Below are 21,829 nucleotides of genomic sequence, written 5' to 3' on the forward strand. Positions count from 1 at the left end.
TCCTTTGTTTTCCAAATCTTCTTTGCTGATAAAATGTGAATGAACTTGAAGTAGTAGATAACTTTTTGTTACGAATGACATTACAAACCAGCTTTTTCTTGAGATTCCTGTGTTTAAGGGTGCTCTTCACTGAGAGTCTGAAAGATTCGGATCTAATGTTAACCTACGGAGAAAGTTGGAGCTTGTTTTACAAATTCCTGTGAAGTTTTCGGATCCGGTTTTTTTTCTGAGTATTTTTCAAGACCATGTCTGTTTCTTTTAGTTTTTACTTTTTTGATGTGTCCATTCTCCGATTTTTTAAAATTCGAGAAAAAATGAATTTCTTCGAAAACGAGGTACTGTTGGACATTTCGCTCTGTAAAACATCTGCAACTCGTGCTATCGAAATTTTAAGAACGCCCTGACACGCAAAATATTTCCAGCTCTCTTTTGAGATCTTGTTTGAAATAATGCGACCATTTTTTAAACAAATATCATGTTCTAACTATTGAAAAAAATTTCAAAATACGTTCACTTTTTGCATTCGCCCCGCCCTTTATTAGAAACCTCCCCTTTTTGAGGGGTAAGCACAGACTTAAGGGGTAAGTGCTAATGGGGTGTAAGATTTATTACCCTCTCATTAGTTCCCCTCAATGACCTCCGCTGGACGTCCTTTCTTCTTTCCTCTTTTCCTATAAGGCTTTCGTGAAGAATCAAGTGCTTTTGAAAGTGAATCCATGTAGATGCGTGCTATTAGCTGTTAAATTCGCAACATCTGCTTTTTTTCAAATTTGTGGTTTGAAAAGAAATAGATTTGAAAGGAATATTTCTGAGTCAAATTGTTTATTTACAATATAATGAACATTGTTACAATGCTGTCGAATGCGAAAAGTTGACATTTTTCCCTTCCAGTAGAAAAATATTTTTATATATAGATTAAATCGTATTCCAGATACTGGGTATTTTGCATCGTTTTACATGTGTTTTATGTTACTACAAATGGTACACACATAAAGTGCTTTCCACAGCTCAACAAACATTTTTGAAAATTATTTGTGTCTTTAAGAGCCAGACTCGTCAAATTTCTTTAGAAGGTTTGGGAGGTGGAAAATTCAATTGCGGAAAACATTCCGTACACCAACATACTCATTAAACACATAGAAAATCATGAAAAATATATTAGCAATTTAATATAATTCAGTTAATGTAAAAAACACACCGTGGTAGAATTACTAAGCATTGTATGTATTAGTTTTAATGACGTTTTCAGCCTTATGTTGCCGACAAAGCTAACTAAAATGTGAACAATATAGAATGGGGGTTACAAGTTTTCACTGTTTTCTATTTTCATTCTCAGAAGCTAGATCAGCATTTTAATACAATGTAGAAAAAATTAATTACAGGCATAAAGGTTTTCAGGTCACATAAGCACCCCCCCCCCCCCCTTAAAAAAAACATCATTAAAGATCGTCTTAAATTTCGTTTTTATGGCTTTAATTTCAAAAAATTTCGGGAAGGGAGTTTGTGAAAAGTCCTTCTTTGACCATAAAAAAAAAAAAAAGTCGTCTAAAATTGCATTTTTGGATTTCAAAAACCTGCATGTCCCCAACGTTATTAAAGATGGCCTACAATCATGTTTATAACACTTTAAAAATTTTGCCTCCCCCCCCCCCCCCCCCCCCCCCCCCCAACATCACACTAAGACTGCGTTTTTAGACTATTTCGAAAAATTCCGGGGAAAGCTTCCGAACTCCCCGTTTCCTAACAGAATTGAAGAACCTGAAATTGTGTTTTTGGCGTTTCAAGTTCAAAAATTTGCTGGTGGAAGATCACAGGACCTCTTACTTACTTCCAAATACTACCAGAGATCGTCTAAAAGTGCATTTTGAAAATTTTTATTTTCGAGAAAATTAAAAGGCATAGCCCTCAAACAGAGTGCTTGGGAAAATAGGGAGTATTTCTGAGTAAATAGTATGCTTACGATAAAGATCATGTTAATTAAATATAGAAATGGTTCCCTCTCCTAAACAAGAAGCTAAATCCTTTCTCTCGCTGTATTTACATATTACTAGGAGTCAATAGAATGGAAAATGTGGGATCTCAAAAAAGATTTTTGTTCTATACGAATGAAAATTACTTGATAATCATTGGATTAGAACATTCATTTTATTCTGTGACTGAAGACAGGATACGATAATTTTTCGGCACAGAAGTGCGTAACACAGAACTTAAAAGAAAAAGTTTGTCTTGTTTGTTTTTTTTTTAATTGTGAACCCTTACTTGTACCTATAATTGCTTTCCTAAATGTAAGCTGTTCATTTTCATTTTTGTTTCAACTTTATGTATTTCCTGCAAATCTGTTTCTTGCCCTTTTTTTATTTTTTATTATTGATTCATTAAATGCAAGATGCATGAAAACGAGGCAGAGCGATAAAAACTTTAAAATCTGGCAGAGCGAGGCGTTGAGATTTTTTTTCATCTAAGTATTTCGAGATTTTTTTTTTTTTTTTTTTCAGGCAGATATACATGTAGGTAATATTTTCGTGCCTCCTGAGAAAAAGTACAACCCTTAATATTTATTATGACAACTAACGAGGATCAGACACTCACAAGACTTATTAGAAAATTTTAATAAAAGCTCAATGTGTTGAAGTAGAAGCACTATATACACTATATGACCAAAAGCATTGGGACACTTTCAAAAATTCACATGTTTAGGGATTTCTCGAGAAATAATAGTCCAATTGCTCTATAATTTGTTTCGCATAAAATGTATACTCTAGTTGTCATTTTCCAATAAAAATTAAGTCTGCTATTCATTTAGGGGACCGACAACAAATTGAGTAAAAAAGTTTTTTGATAATTTTTCATTGCAAATTGCTGGGAATAAGCTATAATTTTCAGAAATGAGTTAAAAATCTATCAAAAACTTATTTTTATATTTTTGTGAAAGTATCTCTTATACCCATGGAAATATAAGCATTTCTTTCAAAAATGCAAAATTTTTTTGAAGGTTTTCGCCTTATATTACGCAGAGTATTTCGTCAAACGTTACTAAACTTTTAAAATATTTGACAGCATTTTAGAGAAACATAATAATAAAATTTGAAGTTAAAATATTGAAAATTTGTTGAAATATGAACAGTTAAAGCTATTAATTTTTCACTGCGCAGACACGAAAGATAGCAATTTATAACGTTCATAATTCAAAGCTCAGATACATCCTACAATCCATGAAAAAAATTCCACCGCAATTTCTTTAAATTTTAAAAAGTTATCAGCAATCTAATGAGCCGAATTTCTATAATTCTAGGATAGGCGACGAATGGTAAGGAATTGTTAGCAAACTGGCAACACTTTCCTGCCATCGCTATAGAGTGATTCATGATAAGAACAGATTATTTGTTGCTGGTCCCCTAAATGAATAGCAGACTTAATTGTTATTGGATTTGACGTCTGGAGTATACTTTTCATGAGAAAAAAATTACAGAGCAGAGAGCAATTGGTCTTTTATTTTTTGAGAAATCCGTAAAATTGTGAATTTTTGAAAGTGTCCCAATACTTTTGGTCATATAGTGCATGTAATACCTCATGTATTTTGCCGAATTTAGTAACTGGGAATCTGAGACTCTAAAAGTGCTAGGTTTAGTTTTATTGCAAAATTTCAACGCAAGATAGTTTACAAACATTGAGAGTGGGGGAAAAAGTGATTTTTGCCTTTGAGCTTGGAGCAGGGTGAGCACCCTTGCATACAAAGATCAGAGAAAAATCTTTAATTTTTCAAATTCAGGAAATCCTTATCCGTAGCCGTCCGCGACTTTGCCGTTGTTATGCTCAATTTGAAAGAACTTTCACCATAACAACCCCTTGAGAAATGCTATCGTAGCCTTCTCATCTGCATATAGTACTTAGATAAATAAATAAATATTTTTTCAAAAAGAAAAGGATTCAAAGATAAAGATTAGGGGAATTTTCTGGTCACCAGTGGTGAGAAAAGGTATTTATAGTAGCCACATTTTTTTCTAGTCGCCACTACATTTGTAAAACAGGTAACTAACCAACAAAGTAGTATTTAATTTAGCACTAAAATATAAATATTATCAGTTCAAATAAAGGTTAATGTAACTAATTAGTGGCATTAATGTTTATTGTACAATCAAGTATTAACTATGCAAAGAGGATCTAGTTTCATTTTTAAGAATGTTTTCTGCTAACTCGGATGGGGTTGGGGAGAGTGGCAAACAGGCAGAGGAAGTGAAAGAATTTCGCCAACCGATAACTAGTTAGTCCCCACTTTTATTCGGCACTCGATTTTTCAAATTTATTAAGTAGGATCATCCATTTTTAAAGAATATTTTTTGGTTAGAATTTGGAGTTCATTTCGTTAAAATTCAGTGTGGTCATGCAGGCTATCTTTTTTTTTCCTTCCTTTTTTGATATTATCAATTTTCAATAACGAACATTTTTCTAAAAATAAAACGAATTTATAAATTTATTGCAAATATTCATTCATTCGTTAATTTTTCCTAGATGAGATCAGGAACCGTATTAATGGGGGAAAAAATCTTCGTTTCAAAAATTAATTTTAGTGCGAATGCAAATAAATTAATATCACAAGCGGGATTGCAAAATGCCGCGCCTTTTACACTGAGTTATTTTTCTTTTACCTATGTAGTCAAGACTCAAGAGGGAAAGAACTAGAATTTCCTTGGAAGGGTCTGTAAAAAGCTGCGGTTTCATTTCGCCGTCAGCTATTACCTCCTTCGACTACTCTGCACAGCAGGGGAGCGTCCGGTCTGTCCCCTTGCAAAATGTGACAGGTCACATGATCCACACTTTCATCGGCCACCGCTCGTTCTATTGGTTGTTGAAGTGTCAATCACTTCACTGATGTACACTGCTTTCGTTTAAAGAAAAGGCCCATTTTCAAGCGAGATGGTTTTTCTTTCCCACTGAAGAGCAGCCTTAAGCTGTTTCTGGGTTGAAAATGCAAGTTAGCAAATCCGTCTCTATTTTCCGTTTCCAGAAAAATCTCCTTGGAAACATGGTGCAAACTATTTTTTTTAAATGCATTTATGATTATTTGTGCATATGCATTTTCTGAAGTGAAATTCAAAGCCACATAAGATTATAATTATATTTTAAGACAGTTCTCATGTTAAGTTTTTTGATCTACCTGTGGTACTGGTTACTTATCAAACGTAACAAACATCCAAAACTAAAGAATATATATTTTTTTAATGTACAACTGTTAAAGCTTGGTGGTATTAAAAAAAAAATATTGGTGGTAAAAAAAAAAAATCTTTAATTTTCTTGTAATGCTTCTAAAAAAAGAAGAAGATGAAGAACTACGATGAAATCGTTTGTTTTTCACAATATCAGAAGGCCCGAGATTTTTTCCTCTTGAATTTTGATTTTTTTTTTTTTTTTCAAATTGCTGATCAAATTTATTTTCAGAACTCTTTCTTATGGTCATAATTTCTATTATTATTTTCTAGCCTTTTTTTTATCAAGCTGGTATATTCTTAATTATGCTTGTCTTGTATAGTAAACTATTAATTCTGATCATTATTATAAAACTCTGTCCTCAAAAGAAACAAAAGATTTCTCTGTAAACTGTTTTCATCATGTAACCTTTAAAATCTCTATTGCTATGTGAATTGGAAGGACTGTTGTGTTATACAGAAAGTTGTTACGTATAACAAAACTTTATGTATTTAGTTTAAGTAGGCTTTAAGAGCTTCTTGTGAGTAGTACTGTGTGCCCCCAAATGACAGAGCTTTAAAGTAGGCTAGTTGTAGCTGTAAGAATGAATACTTGAGCTTATTGTGTCATATTTCTGAAAATTATATACTATTAAGAAATGTACATAAATGTGCAAAATAAAATTTGTTTAAAATTGTTAACATTTTCATTTTTATTTATTTATTTTAAAATTTTAATATTTAACACAACTTGTAATGCTATCTTTTTTGCAAATTTAATGGAATGACATTGAATTTTCGAACTATTAGACATAGATGTTGTCAGTCATTTTCCATCCAACCAGTAAGCAAAATTAAACTTATCTGGGATTTCGTTCTATAAAGGGCAACACGATGAAAATTACATCATTTATGATAATTTTTTCACTAATTTTATGGGCATGATTTTATAATTTATTTCACTCATTATACTTCATTCAATAATTTTTGTAGGAGCCGAATGTAATGTATATGAGGCAGTGAGAAGCGAAGGGGTGTAAGGGGACATTTTCAAGTTTTCTGTAAAACGAGTTAAAGATAAGGTCCCAAGTTGGGTGGGCTTTCATTGATTATTATTTTTTTTTTTTTTTGAAAATCATGCTCTATAACAGCACCCACCAGGGCTACTTGTACTATTTCTTGCCCCCAAGACAGAGAAGAGGAGAAATTGTTTACCTACCCTTGTACTGGTTATCTCTAAATTTCTCCAAGTTTTTAATTTTCTACTTACATCCCTTTGCTTCTTTCTCACTGCCTCATTATGTACTTTTTTTATTTCATTTAAAATATAGTCACCTTTATTGCAATAAATAAACTTGCGTCACAACACATAAATGTTAAGGGTCTTTTAATTTACTTTAGGGTTACCTTACATAAGGTACCTTTATGGGTACCTTATGTAAGGTAACCCTAAATGTACATAAGGTACATACAACCTTACATAAGGTTGTCTTTTAATTTACAGGGGTGCCACCCCTAAGAGCAAGAATCACCCTAAAAACTACAAAGACCCCCAAAAGAAACAAGAGCTCCCCCCCCAATGAGAAAAATCTTTGTCAAAACACCACCCCCTAAAAATTTTAATTCGCATTCTGCGCCATGATCCCCCCCCCAGGTGAGCACCCTGTAATTTACCTACAGCTTTAAAATGAAATAACTTTGCTGAGCGTCACTACATGGCGCTACTGATTAATGCAGTGGCGGAAGGTATAAAAGGAAACTTTCACGCCAATACGAAAATGTCCCCCAAAGTGCGATACTCAACCGAAACCCATATATTCAATGATCAAAATACTTTTTTTTTGCTTTCTAGAGTGTTTAGCACACTATTAACAGTGTGTTTGGAACCAGGGTTATTGCTTACCAATACCCGAACAACCATCCTGATGGTTGGCAATCGTATTCACCGGATATGAATCCGCGCGACTTCTATCTTTGGGGTCACATGAAAGACTTAGTGTACAATAAGAATAAGACTGACCTCAATAGCCCCAAGAAGTTCATAACTGGCTCATTTGCTAGTGTTAAAGAAAAACATTTTAAGGAGTTACTGATGACTTCGTGACTAGGTTGCGCCACTGTATCACCTCTGAAGGTTTTCATTTTGAAAACTTAGTTTGCTTTTCGATGTTCAGTTCAAAAAAAAAAGCGTTTTACACTGCTATCTGCACCGATTCTTGTGTTGTTTCAGTTTAAAGTTTTAGGTTAATTAAAAGACACCCTGTACTTTAATCCAATGAATCAAAAATTATACAAATTAACAGTTTCAGACTGTTACTTCTGTATCTGAAAAGTAATCATCAGTTCAGGAGTGTTTGTAATCCGAAAACTTTGGGTTGCCGTTTCCGGGAATTTTGAGCTAACCGCACATTCTAAAACTGAAACATTATTAGGAAAAAAAACTTTTATCAATGATTTTGTATGCATATTTGAAGAGTTTTTATGGGGTTGGTGGAGTGGGTTGAGCTTTCTGGTAGTTTCAGAAAGTTTCGCACAAACTTTAGAAGATTTTACTTGAGTTTACTATCACTCCTGCTTCAGTTAAAAGTATGATTCTGTTTTTTAAATTTCGTTGAACCGAATTTCTATAATTCTTGGATAAGCGACGAATGGTAAGGGGTCGTTCACAAACTGGCGACAGTTTCCCGCTATCGTTGCTGAATGATCCATGATAAGAACGGATTATTTGAACGGATCGCTGATAACATTTTAGATTTTAAAGATATATAAGTGTAATTTTTTTATGAGATGTAGGATATATCTGGACTTCCGATTATGAGGGTTTTAAATTGCTATCTTTCGCGCATGCACAGTGAAAAATTGCTTTAAACGTTCATATTTCATTAAATTTTTAGTATTTTAACTTTAAATTTTATTATTATGTTTCGCTAATACTCTGTCAAATATTCTAAAAGTTTAGTAACATTTAACGGAACACTCTGCGTGATATGAGCCGAAAACCTTCAAAAAAAATTTTGCATTTTTTGAAAGAAATGCTTAGGTTTTTACTTATTTCTGTAATTTATAGCTTATTCCCAGCTATCTACAACGAAAAATGATCAAAAACCTTTCTTTGTTTCCTCAATTTGTTGCTGGTCCCCTAAATGAATAGTAGATTTAACTTTTGTTAATACTTTTGGTCATATAGTGCATTTACAGTCGAATCCCTTGTCTTGCGCGAGGAATGCGTTCCAAGAATCTTCGCGTAAGTCGGAATTTCGCGTTGTAGAAAAATGCATTGTATATGATTTTTCATTAACATACCCAATTATTTTAGACACGTTTGTACCTTTCAAACTTGTTTTAGGCCATTTATTAACTATGTATTACCATTTTTTACATTAAGAGCTGAATTTTTTCTGTATTTTTTAAAAAGCTGCATTATTCAACATAGAATACTGGTGTGATGCACAAAATCAGTGATGAATGCGAGGACATGCAATAAAACGATACGGTTCGTACATTATGTTGCAACACTATAATAAAAGCGCTGCACTATAATACTAGTTTACAGTTCATACAATTATAGTTACATTTATAAGTATATCAGACCGTTATTCTAAAATGTTTTTAAATTAGCAAAAATACCCGGCGTTGCCTGGATCAGTAATAATTATAAGAAAAAATCGTTACTTGCTTTTGTTTTCTGTTTTAAGTGAAAGAATTTAAAACACATCTTTTTGACCGTGATTAAAAATCGAGTTTCTTCCTTTCCCATAAATCTAAAATAGCAATATGTATAAAAAACAAAATAGTATTGATTTAGAAACGAAAGCACTATATTTAAGCATAAATAAATTTCCAAAACATGAAATTAATCTTCTCATGTTTAAAAAGATTAATCTGTTGATACTTTTTTTTAACATGGAGTCTAAAACCTTCTCTGTATGGCTAATGAAGTACGAATTGATTTAAAAAAAAGTAGCTGCGCTCGTAATCCCCTTATACTTGCTTTAGTTATTTCGGGAAATTTCAATCATTGTGGCTCTTGGTGCGATTTTACCGAATTTGCGAAAGTCGTTTCGGGGTACCTTCGATGATGCTCCCCCATTCTTTCCTTACTTTGTAAAACGATATATTAATTTTCTTTACAGAGATATTATCGCCAGATGCTGAGATACTTTTGGTCACCATAAAATGCCGCTAAAGAGTTTCATCCGAAATGTTTCCAAAATAAGTAGTAAAATTTGGCGATTGTTTGAAATTGTGCAAAAAGGAAAATTAATGGAAGTTTTTGTGCTGTTTATGGATTTGCCTAATTTTGTTGCTGGATTATTTAACACAGTAAAAAAAGTTTTTTAAAGATTCTTTGATTGGCGATATTTTGTTTACATGGTGAAAGCTGAGAAACATTATGACGTAGTCTTCGACTTCAAAAACAGCAAAAATTTTGGCGATCTGCTGGATGACTGGATAATGAGTAAGCGTTCAATCAGCATAAATAATAATAAAAACCATTAATTACATTAAAGTTCCGTTTAAATGGAAAATCATCAGCCAAATCATGTATTATTTGCCAATCTTGTGCAAAAATCTTACTTCAAGATTTGACTTGAGAAAAGCCTTGAACAATCACGAAAAGCAAAGATAGTCAACAATACAACAATTGTCGCAATCGACAGGGAGTTGAGATGATACACTAAATATTGTATTGAGTTGAGGAAAGCCTTCGAACATCTATCTAAAAAGCTCATAGCTCGTTTTTTATTCTACTTAGAAATTTCGAACAGGTGCCATCTTCAGCAGAAAAATCAGAGCTTTCGATGGACATATAATGTAAATATGTGCAAGTATTTTTTCATCCCTATATTAGAAAATTTACACGAAAATTGTATTTTATTGCCCCCCCCCCCCATAACGGGACGAAAACTACCCTATATGTTATTCTGATGCATAAGCTATATTATTGTAAAGTTTCATCAAAATCCGTTCAGTAGTTTTTGCGTGAAAGAGTAACAAACATCCATACATCCAGACAAACTTTCGCATATATAATAGTAGTAAGATAGAGTCGATTGGCATTTGCTATTATAATATTTTCATAATGGTTACATTATGGTTAGACCCACCCCTCTTTCAGGGTCTCTACAATCCACAATATAAGAGCAGCGTCCCATTTCATACTACTTGCATTTTGCTTCGACACTAATCTGCGAGCTTCATATTAAAACTAAATTCTGAACTTATACGGATTGCCTTTTCTGGAATTTTATTTGCACTTGCTACTTTCGATCTACTTTTGAATGTTCAAGCGTATCAAGAATCTTTACCCTTTCTTGAATTGTCGCAACCTTTCGCTTTTTTACTTCCTTTTACGAAAAAGGAAGTATTGTATTCGCGAAAAAAAATTCACTCAAAAATCGGCCTTAATTTCCATTTTGCTCACCCCGAATGAATGTTGAGTTTTTGTTTCTACTCGACCACACGTGAACAGGTGCCTAAGAACGTACACACACCCGAAATATCCATTTTGACGATCCCCGAGTTAATTACGAGTTTTCTCGTGACGTCTGTATGTACGTATGTATGTGCGTATGTGTGTATGTAGGTCGCATAACTCACAAGAACGGAATGTCCTAGAAAGTTGAAATTTGGTACGTAGACTCCTAGTGGGGTCTAGTTGTGCACCTCTCTTTTTGGTTTCATTCGGATGCTCCTAAGGGAGTGTTTTGCCCCTTTTAGGGGGAAATCATTTTTAATTTCAATGTAAACACAAGTACTGTTATAATTTGGCGGACACTTGGCGATATAACGCCAACCTTTTGGTAGCCAAATTTAGTCGCCAAATTAGCGACAAATTTGGTGATTTTATTATTTTTTTCTTTTTTTAAAATCCGGTTTCAATTTGGCCACTGCTGTTGATATTTAGAGAGTAAACTATTGATTCACATTAAAACTGCCAATAATGAGAAAATGACATTAAATTGGAGCAAAAGGAAGCCATGTGATGCACACATCAGTTCGTTTTTTTTTTTTTTTTTCATCTTCACTAATAAACTGATGTTTTGACTAGTGCGGTGTGTGAGAACTTGCGCAGTCAGTGATGCTAAAAGGATGGAAGTGCACTCACGAAGTCAATACTTAGTCAATAACGAAGCAGACATTTAGCACCATAATTCCTTTCAAATATTTTCGTGTTGTGAGCGAGAAATTCGCTTTAGCTCCAAAATTCGTTGTTCGTGAAAAATTCGCGCTATAGCCATTTCGCGTAAGTCGAATCGCTTTGTATCGGGAGTCGACTGTATATATGTATGTATGTACAAAAGATCAATCTGTTTTCGCCCACTTAGATGCCTAGCGCCCTTATATATTCATTTGCTTATACGCTGACGTCCCATCTCTTGCGAAAGCCAATAATCACGTGACCTTTGAGCTCATGAAATTGCTCGGTGAAGAAGGAAAAAAATGTGTTCTTCTCCCCTTTTTCGTTTGTCCACTGCAATGGCCATGCTATATATGGGCACTGAAGAACTTTTTCATTGAAGTTCTTCAATGTCCTCTCAATGCCACATGAAGTTCTTCAATGAAGAACTTCAATGAATCTTCACTGAATCTTCACTTGGAATCACACATCTTTTTCTTGGAAGAATTGTGCTGCGATGCCCTCGGATACCACATTGCAAATCTTGAAGCTAGTGTCTTGGCTTCGTCGTATTGAAAAATTTTGAATAGATTTGGAACAGAAGCAAGCTGATTATGTCTTGTCTTGTGCAAACTCAGTACTTAGTGACAGGAGCTTCGTAGAAGAACACTTTTAAGTCTACCGTCGTTGAAACTTTTAAGACTTTCATGCTGGAAGTCGATTTCGCCTCAGAGACGCAGAAAGTACTAAAGCAAATCAACGACTGGGTTAGCGATAAAACCCAAAAGATGATCTCCGAGTTGTTGGACAAGCTGAGTCCTGCAACGGTCATGGTGCTGTTGAACGCTGTTTATTTCAAAGGAAACTGGTTGCGGCAATTTGATGCGAACCTCACTACCAAGCAGACATTTTACAACAAAGGAAACGAGAAGAAAAAGACACAAGTAGACATGATGGAATTGAAGGACGATTTTCTTTATATGAAGGGCAAAACTTTCAAAGCCTTGCAGCTGCCTTATAGAGAAGAGGAAGTGGCCATGATGATCCTGTGTCCTCATGCTTTGAACGGCTTGAGGTATTTGGAAAGAAAGCTGAGGGCCTCTTTCCTCCAAGATACTAAGACTGATGTGCGTGGAAGGAAGGTGTCCGTTTCTTTGCCCAAGTTTCGTTTGGAATGTCCCTGAAAGAATACTTCCAGAAGATAGGGCTGGAGAAATTCTTCGAGCTAGATGGTTAATTTGATGGCATAACCGATGTCAAAGGCATATTTGTGTCCAAAATCGTGCACAAAGCTGTCGTGGATGCGAATGAGGAGGGGTGTGAAGCTTCTGCTGCAACTGCAATCGTAATGGCCCGAAGCCTTCCTTAACGAGATTTAATTCACTGCGAGAATAACTACGCCATTTTTCCATTATGATACTTTTTGTATTATTTGATTCATTGTCATACAATCGTTGTATTTAGAAGTCCAGAATAAATTCGCTTTTTAATGAACCATCTTTTGGTCACGAATCAGTTATAACCGAAAAATAAAAATTCCTATGACATTTAAAAGTAAAAAAAAATAAGGTAATATGACGTAAAACTGACTCTCAGATAAACAGTTCCTACAAAATTACAACTGCGAGTTCCATATAGCACCTATTAGTTTACCTTTAGGTTACTTGTAGCACCACAGGCCGTTCCTTAAGTGCGTCGTTTAGTGCGCTCAAAAATGGCACTTGAAGTGTGCCGTTTTTTCCGGTTGCCACTGGTGCTGCAAGTGTTTCACCCCAAAAAGATACTATTTGTAACCCACAGTTTTAAGTGTAAAGCGAACATCTTTAACAAATAGTTTAAGCATTACTAATTTTCTAAAATAATTTAAAATGAGTTTTTCTTTCTTCTCAAGAAAGAGAAACTTATTCTTCTACATCGATTTTGTGTATCTATTTTTTTTGTACATTTAAAAATCTCTGGTGCATTTTTAGTACCCCATTTCAGAAGTAATTATTCTAGGTTACATAAGTACTGTTTTTTTTTTTTTTTTGGCAATGTCTGTCTTATTTCACATCTTAATGCACTCTGGGGGGGGGGGGACGTCTTTTGCTGTCATTTTGTGTTTAATTGATTTGTTTGGGGAAATAGATCCGCCAAATAGTTTAAGATACTATGCATGGGCGCCCATATGCAAAGTTTTAAGGGGGGGCTCAAATATTTTCTCGATGGTTCAGCAGAATCTTCTCCCCATAGAAACCAATTTCAGTTATATTTGACATCTGTAATAAATTATTCATTAATGGCTGGAGAAGAAATGTTGTACTAAAAGCAAGGTAGTTCTAATATCTAAGGGGGGGGGGGCTCGAGCCCCCCTTGCCCCCCTATATGGGCGACCTTGATACTATGTACTGTAGTTATAAAAGAATGTTATAAAAGTAGTATTGCACATACGCCAATTAAATAAAACAACCCATTAAAAACATGATTTTTTCTCCCTGAAAAATTGAAAGTAAATAAGTGTCGGAATGTTTACTAACCCCACACTCTTCCTTATATAAGAAATTATATCTCAAATTTTTCATGCACGTCATTTATAGAATCTCTCGAGTTCTAAGATCTTCATTTCTAAAACGGAATTCACCAGTTAAACTGAAGTAGAAATCGTTTGCCATTATCAACTCCCACTGAAAATCCCCATGGCGAAATTTGAGTTTTCCGCCCTCAGCTTTTACTTTTCTTAACTGCAAATCAAATAGTTCACAGACTGTATCAGCTGGGTGAGTAACTCGACCCACGCAGTCTTACCCACACATCTACATAAATGGAGTTCCCTTATCGGTAAAGTTCATGCTAATTCAACTAGAAGTCATGCCATAAAAATGCATATTTTTTCCAGTTTGTAAAAATAGCAGGAGGTATACTGGGCATAAATTAAAAAATAAAATAGTATACGCTGAACCTTTAGAGTGGAGTTGATTAAAGTGTTGAAAATAGTCACTTAGAAGTTTTATTTTAAACAAAATACATTCCATATAGCAGGGGATGTGCATTTTTGTCTGTAAAGTAAAATAAACTTAACATTAATAGTACGTTAATAAAAATACATTAAAGTGAAAAATAAACGATACGAAATAAAATGATGTTAATGTCTATCAGATATTGACGGGCAATTTTTTAAGTACGGCGCTATTTTTGCAGCATCATTAAATTGAAGATAAATTCATTGAAAGCTATTTTTTAAAACAAACCAAAAGGTATACGCCTTAGACTGTCGTATATCGTAGCGTATACCCTCCAATAAAGCGTTGCTTATTCCTCCTAGAGATTTTCTAACGGGCATTTAATACGTTGAATGATAATACGTATTTCTCGGTCAGAAATGAAAATTTGTACCTTTTGAGCGATATAAGTCAAGTTTAAAACTTTTCATCTTCTGTCGAAGTTTTTTTGAGCAACCACGATTGCTTATTGCTTTCATTTGACTATTTTGATGTGCTATCATTTTATTTTCCCGCCAGCACCCTCTGCAGCATCACCCGTCGACCGGCTCCTCACGATGCTGCTCCTATAGCGAAAACAGTCTCCAGGTTGCATCCATATCCTACACACACGCGCATACGTGCACAACTACACACACGCGCATACATACAAAACTACGCACACGCACACACACACACAAACACATACACGCATACATACAGACACCTACACATACACACACACATACGCACAACTACCCACACATTCATGCCTGCACACAGACACAAACACATATGCCAACACACACACATACACATACCCCGCCCCCACGCACACAAACACTCATACACACAACTACCAACACTCATGCATGCACACAGACACAAACACACATGCCTACACACACATACACATACCCCTACACATATACACATACCCCTACACACAAACACACATACCCCCACACACTAACACACACGCCTACACACCCACACTCGTGATTGCGAAAAACATAATTTGAATTAAAAAAAGATGACAAAATTCAAATTATTATTATTATTATTATTATTATTATTATTTTTTTTTTTTTTTTGATTCATGCGCTCACTTTTTTTTTAATCCATCGAGGAGCTCCTTATAACCCGAAACTTTCTGATTTTTATTTTTGAAATTTTAACGTTTTTGTTATGTTTGTAAAATATGTGTCGATGTTCAACAAAATTTTCTATTTGTGTTCACGACTAGAAAGATTTGGGATTCGCAAGTCTAAACTGAATTGCGGCCCTAAAAAGCTAAGGTGTGTCAGTACCGAAATAAAAAAGTTTGAGCTAATTAAGAACAAGTGGCATTAGAAACTTTCATATGCAAGGGTTGGTAACAGTAGCTCTGATAGCTGGTAGGCTCTGCTGAACAGCATAATATAACTAAACCTTTCAATGAAAGTTCTGTATCTCAGAGCCATATTAGCGTAAGTCCAAAAATTGCGATTTTCAGTCTATTAGTGCATTAGAATCCTATTCCTCATCGAGCCATATGAACGCAATTCTGAAAAAAAAAAAAAAAACTTTGTAATTAATGACCAGTGTTAAAAGAGTGCAAGTTCCATCCTTTTATGCAGCAGGCAAACGTTTTCCGGCTTTCTTGTGAAGTAGTTATTAAGTGACTTACGTTAGCATGGCTCCGAGGTACAGACTTGACCTACAGTTTGAACTTAACGCGTCATTTATTCTCTCTATCGAAACTTTGAAGAAGTCTACTTATAGCCCCGTGCTTCTCCTTGCCTCAATAATTGTAGGTATTAGTTATGAGGGTCTATTCTCTTTATTTATTGGGATAAAATTAAGCATTTAAGCACACCTAAAACAAATATAATTTGATAGAGATCTTAAACTAAAATGGTTTTAATTATTAAAAGAAAATGAATATAGATGAATTAGTAGAAAAGGAAGTCGAAATAGAAATCAATAAATTAGCAGATGGATAGATAAATAAATGTAGATAAAAATACATTAAACTACATGGAAAAATAAATAAAAGTGGACCTTTTTTTTTTAAATAGCTTTTGATATTCCATTCGATTAACTCATTTCAGTGTGAATTCTATTATTGTGTCAACTTACGCACTTAAATACTAATGAACACGAATAATTTTGCAAATGATCTTCGAAGATGTATAATATTAGATATATAGATAGAAAAATATAAATAATACAAATATTAGATAATATATAATTATGATGATGAATAATTTTGCAAATGGTATTTTTAGGATCTCGATTGAGGGTCGATTTTGCGATCCATAATAAATTTTCTAAAAAGTCCGTTTCAAACATTAAAAGCTCTCAAAAGACTTTGGGCAATAACTATTAAATCCTTATCAATATTAATAAACGACAATGACATTACTTATTAAACGATAGTTTGGTGATATTTTGACCGCGAAATCCATTTTTATAAACAATATCGCGTTTTGGAAATATTGATCTAATTTTACTCCAGTTTCTGAAGATTACGTAAATCAACCATAGTTGGGGCAAATCTAACCAGGCAGCATCAAAATACTGTGGTTGATATCTGCGTAGCTTGCACAATAATGAAACTACCCCTACTGTAGTTGGGTTATGCAACTAATTCTCGCAAACCATTTAATGACATTAATCGTCATTCAAATTAGTGCTTGAATTGTTTCCGAGTTTGCATGATGCAAAATAATGTCATCAGAATGTATGTAAATAAAATTTTTATTTGCGAATCATTATCATTACTTAAATTATAACATGCGACCTAAGAAATGTGTATATATTGAGCTCATAAATTCAGTACCGGTTTTATCTTTCTCTAGAATCAAAAGATTCACCAAGAAGAAGCAAAACTTGCCCAAGCGAGCAACTACTTGGCGGTGAATTTGTACAAACTACTCGCTGAAGAGAAGCACAATATCTTGTTTTCCCCTTTCAGTATCTCCACTGGATTTGCCATGCTCTTTTGCGGATCAAGGAACAAGACTGCTGCAGAAATGAGATCTGTTTTGGGATATGATCATGCCAGTTTAGAGGATGGGAACATTTCAGCAGCGTTTGGTAAATTGGTATCTTCTTTTGAGAAGTCCTCTGTGGGTTGTGTTCTAGCAATGGCCAATTCCTTGATGAGTCAAGAAGATTTTAAAGTTAAAGAGGATTACAAGTCGATTCTCACGAAATCATTCCAAGCCACGCTGTTTGAAGTTAATTTTCAGAAAGAAACCGAGAAAGTTCTCAACCTAATAAACGGATGGGCAAAAGAAAAGACTAATGGCAAGATCACCAGCATGTTGGATACCATTAGAACATCAACGGTGTTGATTCTTTTAAATGCTGTGTACTTCAAAGGAAAATGGCAGCACAAGTTTCAAGAAAAGAGAACTTACCTCCAGCGCTTCTACAACAACGGCATTGAAAATCAAGCTAAGCAAGTCCACATGATGCACCTGAGAGAAAGTTTTCCTTACGTAGAAAAAGAAACTTTCCAAGCATTGCAATTACCTTATAAAGGGGGAGAAATTTCAATGATGGTACTTCTCCCAAATTCCAGAAACGGCATCGAAGATTTAGAATCGAAACTGACTCCCAGTCTCTTGCAAAGCTTGAAGCAAAGGATGTGCGATACTGAAGTCGATGTAGCTCTCCCTAAATTTAAATTTGAATATTCGAAAGACTTGAAGGAATATTTCAAGCGATTGGGATTGAGTGAAACATTTCAGATTGGAGCTGACTTCGGTGGTATCAACGAATCGAAACAACTTGTTCTTTCTGAGGTTGTGCACAAGGCTGTTCTGGAAATAAATGAGGAAGGCAGCGAGGCTGCTGCAGTTACACGTCATGATGTTGATCAAGTCTGTGATTTTATGTGCCCCCAGTTTATTGTCGATCATCCATTTCTTTTCGTCATACATAATGTGAGAAACAATATAATTCTTTTCATGGGCAGAGTTAATGAACTCTAACTGCGTGGAAAACGTTTTGTAACACAGCGGTGAAACCTTTACTAAACGTCACTCATTGGAACCAATACTACTGTTGCAAAGCTAGATGACATTTAACGATTGCTTGCCTAAATCAGCGTCAAATATTAGTTACCAAAAATGACGAGTCAGTTTGGTAATTTCTCTCTTAGAACCCCCAGGAAAAACAAGTTAGAAATGAAGATGAGAACTGTTCATGAATGTGTGTTTCAACACTTCAAATGAGAACTTTTGAACAAAAATTGGTGGAATAAACGTCAAATTTAGCACTATTACAGCACATTAAACGCACAAAAACTCAAAAATAGCTTTAAAAAACAATAAATAAGAGTTATATCGCATATATGCAACCATATACACGATTGGATAATAATTCATTTTTCATAAATGTATCCACAATACAATACCATTACAAAGATAATAGCCAGATTTGGATGCTGCGTCCTCAGGCCCATCGTTGAAATACATTGGGTATGCGACTGACACTTAAGCAAGGAAGACAACTAATAGAAGTTTCACTGCATTATGTTAGTTACAATGAAATCAATATGTCTCCAAATTAATAAGTACTTATTGATAAAATTTTAAAGGATTGATTGCCCGAATTTACAATTCTGTAAAAGTGCTCCAATTAATATGAACATTTCTGTTAATTGTTGAAAAAAAGTATTTTGTACTATTTGAAATAAAAATTAATAATTTATGATGGCTTTAATTTTTTCACTTCTGAGATATTTGTCATTGAACGTTATTGTTTCTTGCCCCAGACTAACGCCATCCCAGAGCTGTCGTAGTACATGCAACCGCTTGCTGTCTATGAGCGGCAACACAACGAAAAGTTTTAAGTAATTTGATACATATTCATTAGAGCTTCCAAAGTAAGATGCTACATAATTTCACATTACAAACAAGTGTGTTCAAAATTCAGAAAAAATTGGTTTGCAATTTCATCAAAGACAATAAGGATTTACTCGTCTATTTTTAAATAGTCACGTGATAAAACTATACCGTCTGTTTTATTTACTTTACGTCATATAAATCTAATTATAACACCATAGCTGGCGCAAACCATACCTTGAAGCATCGTAATGCTATGATTATGATGCTGGCCTTCACAATGCTGTCAGACTCTAGTTGCCTCAACTATAGAATACCGAAATAACAAATATAGGGATCATGTTTCTGTTATTCAAATGAAATAAATTACTGTTAAAGCTGAGAGAAAAGCTGAAGAAGCAATGCTTTAAGGCCTTTGGTTCCCTACTGGCTTCAATGCTAAGTTTCTGCTGTGTTTTATTTTTATCAGTTAGTTAAAACACATCAATTTTCATTTAAAATTAGCTTTGCAAAGACCGACAACGGTTCAGTTTTTGTTATATAGCTAAAACATAAAACGGTACAGGACGAGTGGAAATACTTCGTATTATTTTTTACTTTTAAAGGAAAGCATTAAATACATTGTTACGAATTGAATATGCAATTATTTGAGTAAATGAATGTAGTGCTTTCTAAAACACTTCATTAAGAGACTTATTTTCTCCTAAAAGTAAGTTCATTTTGAATATTTGTCTTGTTTAGGGTCGTCAGATTTCCCAAGAAGATCTAGTAGTCACTGAAGCAAACAACTATTTGGCTGTTAATTTGTACAGATTGCTTGCCAACGAAAAGCAGAACGTGTTTTTTTCACCCATCAGTGTTTCTGCTGCTATGGCCATGCTATTTTGCGGTGCCAAAAACGAGACAGCTGCAGAAATGAGATCTGTTTTGGGATACGAGCACGCCAATATCGAGGATGAGACCATTTCAACGTTATTAAGCAACATTCTATCGTCCATTGAAGATGGTTCGGAGCATTATACCCTGACAATGGCCAACTGCTTGCTGAGTAATTCAGATTTCAAGGTTAAAAATGAGTTTAAATCCTTGCTTTGTAACTCATTTAAGGCCAAGATAGCAGAAGTTGATTTCCAGAACGAAAAAGAAGTTCTAGACGAGATCAACAGATGGGTCAACGAAAAAACTTCTGGCAAAATTTCGAGCTTGTTGGACTCGCTTGATCCAATGACCGTCATGGTTCTTCTTAATGCAGTTTATTTCAAAGGCAACTGGTTGCATGAATTTCCAAAGGAATCAACTGATCTCCAATGCTTCTACAACCACGGTGAGAAGAACGACGCCAAAGAAGTAAATATGATGCATTTGAAAGCTAAATTTTCTTACACAGAAAACGAATCTTACAAAGCTCTGCAACTACCATATTTAGGAAATGAAATTGCCATGGTGGTCCTGTTGCCTAACGCCATGGATGGCTTGGAAAGTTTGGAGCGTGAGTTGACACCAAGTATGCTCAACGATTTGAAACGGAAAATGCGCAGTACCAAAGTCGAAGTAGCTTTGCCTAAATTCAAACTGGAGTATTTGAAACCCCTAACAGAGTACTTTCAGAAACTGGGTTTGAATAAAGTATTTCAGTGTGGTGCCGATCTCGGTAATATTAACGACTCCAAGAACCTTTTAGTTTCTGAAATAATGCATAAAGCTGTTCTCGATGTAAATGAAGAGGGAAGTGAAGCTGCTGCTGTTACCGCAGTTGTTGTCGTTGGTTACTCATTATCATTCGACCCTGAATTTATTGCAGATCATCCCTTCATTTTTGTTATATATAATACCAAAACAAATCTCATTCTTTTCATGGGCAAAGTCGAAGAGTTATAATCTTGGAAGAAACTGACTTTCAAACTCTATATTGGATTTGAAAGCTACTGCAAAACTGAAATCAAAAATTTAGCTAATGAGTGTAAAACTCTTTATTTCGATTAACTATTGTTAAAAAAACTAGACTTTTGATTTTTTATTTAAAAACTTAGTAAATTGAATATCGGTGCTTTACAATTTCTGTCATTTCGTGTCGCAAATAAAAACATGGTGCTGACCCCTCACTACCTCCTTTTACGTCTATTAAATCAAGGGTTCTCAACCTTTCAAGCTTTGAAATGCTTTCATATACATTTAATAAAATGATTTTTTGGACACCGTAAGTCACAAAAGTCTGTGAAACACTACATACTCAGGTCCGAATAAGGTATCGTAGGGCCCTAGAGTAAATACTCTTTCGGGGCCCCCTTTAGTCAAACCTTAGTTTTAGTCAGAGCTGCCAACTTTTGAAAATCCAAAAGCGTTGCAGCATTTTGCGGGGAGGGGGGGGGGTATGGCCGCTGCCACCGATTTAAACACTGATGAAGTGTCAACAGTATAAAGAACAAAAACAGTACTTAACAACTTTCAGGTATGATACAGAAAATATCAATACGGAATTTTTTTTAAAAAATATATTCTTCATGGATTTTTTTCAGTTTTTCCGCTTTTTTGCCGAAGATTCAATAACTGGATCAGCGTCGCGATCTAAAAACCGATCCATCTTTTCACCATGCAACTTTCGAAAAGCGATGTTTGCTGTACAAAGATCGTCAGCACACGTGTAGAAGTTTGATTTTCTGAACTTACCGGTTTTTTTTTTGGGGGGGGGGGGTGTTTTTGGGATTATAAATTAAAAAATCCGAAAATCGC

General features: G+C 34.6%; 2 protein-coding genes across 2 annotated transcripts; both read left to right on the forward strand.

Annotated features, from left to right (window-relative positions):
• Positions 1 to 6,608: 6,608 nt before the first annotated feature.
• Positions 6,609 to 12,673, forward strand: LOC129223329 (intracellular coagulation inhibitor 1-like). Its single transcript, XM_054857896.1, is given in 6 exon segments — positions 6,609 to 6,626; positions 11,621 to 11,650; positions 11,652 to 11,697; positions 11,895 to 11,964; positions 11,966 to 12,477; positions 12,480 to 12,673. Coding segments are annotated over 6 exon segments (870 nt in total).
• A 4,441-nt stretch (positions 12,674 to 17,114) lies between these two features.
• Positions 17,115 to 21,015, forward strand: LOC129223330 (intracellular coagulation inhibitor 2-like). Its single transcript, XM_054857897.1, has 2 exons — positions 17,115 to 18,241; positions 19,841 to 21,015. The coding sequence occupies exons 1-2, from the start codon at positions 17,240 to 17,242 to the stop codon at positions 20,975 to 20,977; spliced, it is 2,139 nt and encodes a 712-aa protein (XP_054713872.1). The 5' UTR covers positions 17,115 to 17,239; the 3' UTR covers positions 20,978 to 21,015.
• The last annotated feature ends 814 nt before the right edge of the window (positions 21,016 to 21,829 follow it).

The sequence above is a fragment of the Uloborus diversus genome, chromosome 5, assembly GCF_026930045.1.
Source record: "Uloborus diversus isolate 005 chromosome 5, Udiv.v.3.1, whole genome shotgun sequence".
NCBI lineage: Eukaryota > Metazoa > Arthropoda > Arachnida > Araneae > Uloboridae > Uloborus > Uloborus diversus.